The sequence below is a fragment of the Limulus polyphemus genome, unplaced genomic scaffold (assembly GCF_000517525.1).
Source record: "Limulus polyphemus unplaced genomic scaffold, Limulus_polyphemus-2.1.2 Scaffold9756, whole genome shotgun sequence".
NCBI lineage: Eukaryota > Metazoa > Arthropoda > Merostomata > Xiphosura > Limulidae > Limulus > Limulus polyphemus.
In genome coordinates this window covers 1-2,321 of record NW_013675366.1, presented here as the reverse complement: position 1 = coordinate 2,321, position 2,321 = coordinate 1, and the positions used below count along the sequence as shown (strand labels likewise).

General features: G+C 35.4%; 1 protein-coding gene across 1 annotated transcript in view; it reads left to right on the top strand.

The window, feature by feature from the left end:
* LOC106476077 (rho GTPase-activating protein 32-like) overlaps positions 1–1,247 on the top strand; it is a gene marked incomplete at its 3' end in the record, with an annotated part of 22,987 nt that extends 21,740 nt beyond the window's left edge. The window contains exon 4 of the mRNA XM_013936750.2: positions 1,152–1,247. Coding sequence (XP_013792204.2) covers positions 1,152–1,247 — 96 coding nt within the window. The remainder of the gene's footprint in view (positions 1–1,151) is intronic.
* Positions 1,248–2,321: the final 1,074 nt, after the last annotated feature.

Genomic DNA, 2,321 nt, shown 5'->3' with positions numbered 1-2,321 from the left:
AATGGAGGTTACTATAGTAATAACACTGTCAATAACCTCCTCAAGTTCAAATATAGGAATGGAGGTTAGTATAGTAATAACACTGTCAATAACCTCCTCAAGTCATATATAGGAATGGAGGTTACTATAGTAATTAACACTGGCAATAACCTCCTCAAGTCATATATAGGAATGGAGGTTACTATAGTAATAACACTGGCAGTAACCTCCTCAAGTCATATATAGGAATGGAAGTTACTATAGTAATAACGCTGTCAATAACCTCCTCAAGTCATATATAGGAATGGAGGTTACTATAGTAATATCACTGGCAATAACCTCCTCAAGTCATACATATGTGTGATTTTACTACATTAAACTCTTCAAGTCACACATGGGTGTGTTTTACTGTAGTAACCTCGACAAGTCATACTCAGATGTCATTTTACTGCAGTAACCTCATCAATTCACACATATGTGTTCTTTTATTGTAGTGACCTCATCAAGTCACACATAGGTGTTCTTTTACTGCAGTGACCTCATCAAGTCACACATAGCTGTTCTTTTACTGCAGTATGTTTGTTTATTCATTGTCAGTCACTATGGTACCCGTAATGTTATTGAGATGTTTGTTTATTCATTGTCAGTCACTATGGCAACCGTAATGTTACTAAACGTTTGTTTATTCATTGTCAGTCACTATGGCAACCGTAATGTTACTAAGATGTTTGTTTATTCATTGTCAGTCACTGTGGCATCCGTAATGCTACTAAGATGTTTGTTTATTCATTGTCAGTCACTATGGCAACCGTAATGTTACTAAGATGTTTGTTTATTCATTGTCAGTCACTATGGCAACCGTAATGTTACTAAGATGTTTGTTTATTCATTGTCAGTCACTATGGCATCCGTAATGTTACTAAGATGTTTGTTTATTCATTGTCAGTCACTATGGCATCCGTAATGTTACTAAGACGTTTGTTTATTCATTGTCAGTCACTATGGCATCCGTAATGCTACTAAGATGTTTGTTTATTCATTGTCAGTCACTATGGCAACCGTAATGTTACTAAGATGTTTGTTTATTCATTGTCAGTCACTATGGCAACCGTAATGTTACTAAGATGTTTGTTTATTCATTGTCAGTCGTAATGTTTTTCTTCCTTTTCTAGGACAGATTACAAGATATGCTAAATAACTACCTGAATCGGTTTTCAAATCTCCCAGGGGAGCTGATAAGTTGTGGTCCGGTGCTGAATTGGTTTGAGGTAAGTTCTTTGTTATAAAAATCTGACTTCATTCAGAACTGGAGCAGGATAAAGATGTCAAGAAAGATTATTGGATTAAACTCACATGGAGCCAGCTTATACTGGTATCCACCAATCACTCACACATCAATACGTTTAACATCATGCACACAAGAATGTATTGTTCAGAATTCCAACACAATCAACCAAATATTTTTGATCGTTTCATTCCACGCTTCTAGAGGGAACCACGAGCAAGTGTTTAATGTGTATCAGTGGATGCGATTGGCTGAAACTACGGAGGTATGTCGTTTAGTGTGTGTCAGTAGATGTGATTTGCCAGTATTTTGTGTGTAACCTGTTTTTCTTCCTGGTCAGTTTACTGTGTTAATAAATGTTTACCTACTAACACAAATGTTTAGTGTCGAAAAGTTTCTAAACTTTGTTTCCAATCTTCATCAGAAACTTCGATTTTTAGCCGCGGCATAGTGGCTCATAGAACGTCTCTGAGTTTGGTTTTGTTTTTTGTTGTTTTTTGAGTACCAAAATTTAGCTCATACCTCCGTCATCTCTTGTCCGATTTAAGACCTAATTACAGTTTTGGACTCAGCAGATCAAGTCCTTTTGATTGGTGTATTTGATCATGCCCAAAGTCTCACATTAATTTCCTCTAATCCTGTCTAAAGGAATTTAAATTTGAGGGTAGGCTTGTAGAGATCCTGACGAGTAATAAAATCGAATTGCTGGCGCACAAAAATATAGTTAATAAAAAGGTAAAATAAAGGTCTCGTAGATTAATTTACTGTAATCCTGCCTAAAATAGTTTCAAGTGCCACGTCTGTTGAGGATTCTCTCTTGTTTTCTTTATAATTGTTAATTTTTATGGAACTTAATTTTCTTAATGGTTTAGAAGTTTTCAATGACGTACACAGACTGTATGTTACAGTACACTTTTGTGTCATGTATCAATGTGGCCACAAAAGGAATAAACAGTAAGACACAGTAAACAGTAACATGTGTTTTATACTACATCATTTGGTTACCAAGACACATAAAAGTAACATGTGTTTTATACTACATCATTTGGTTACCAAG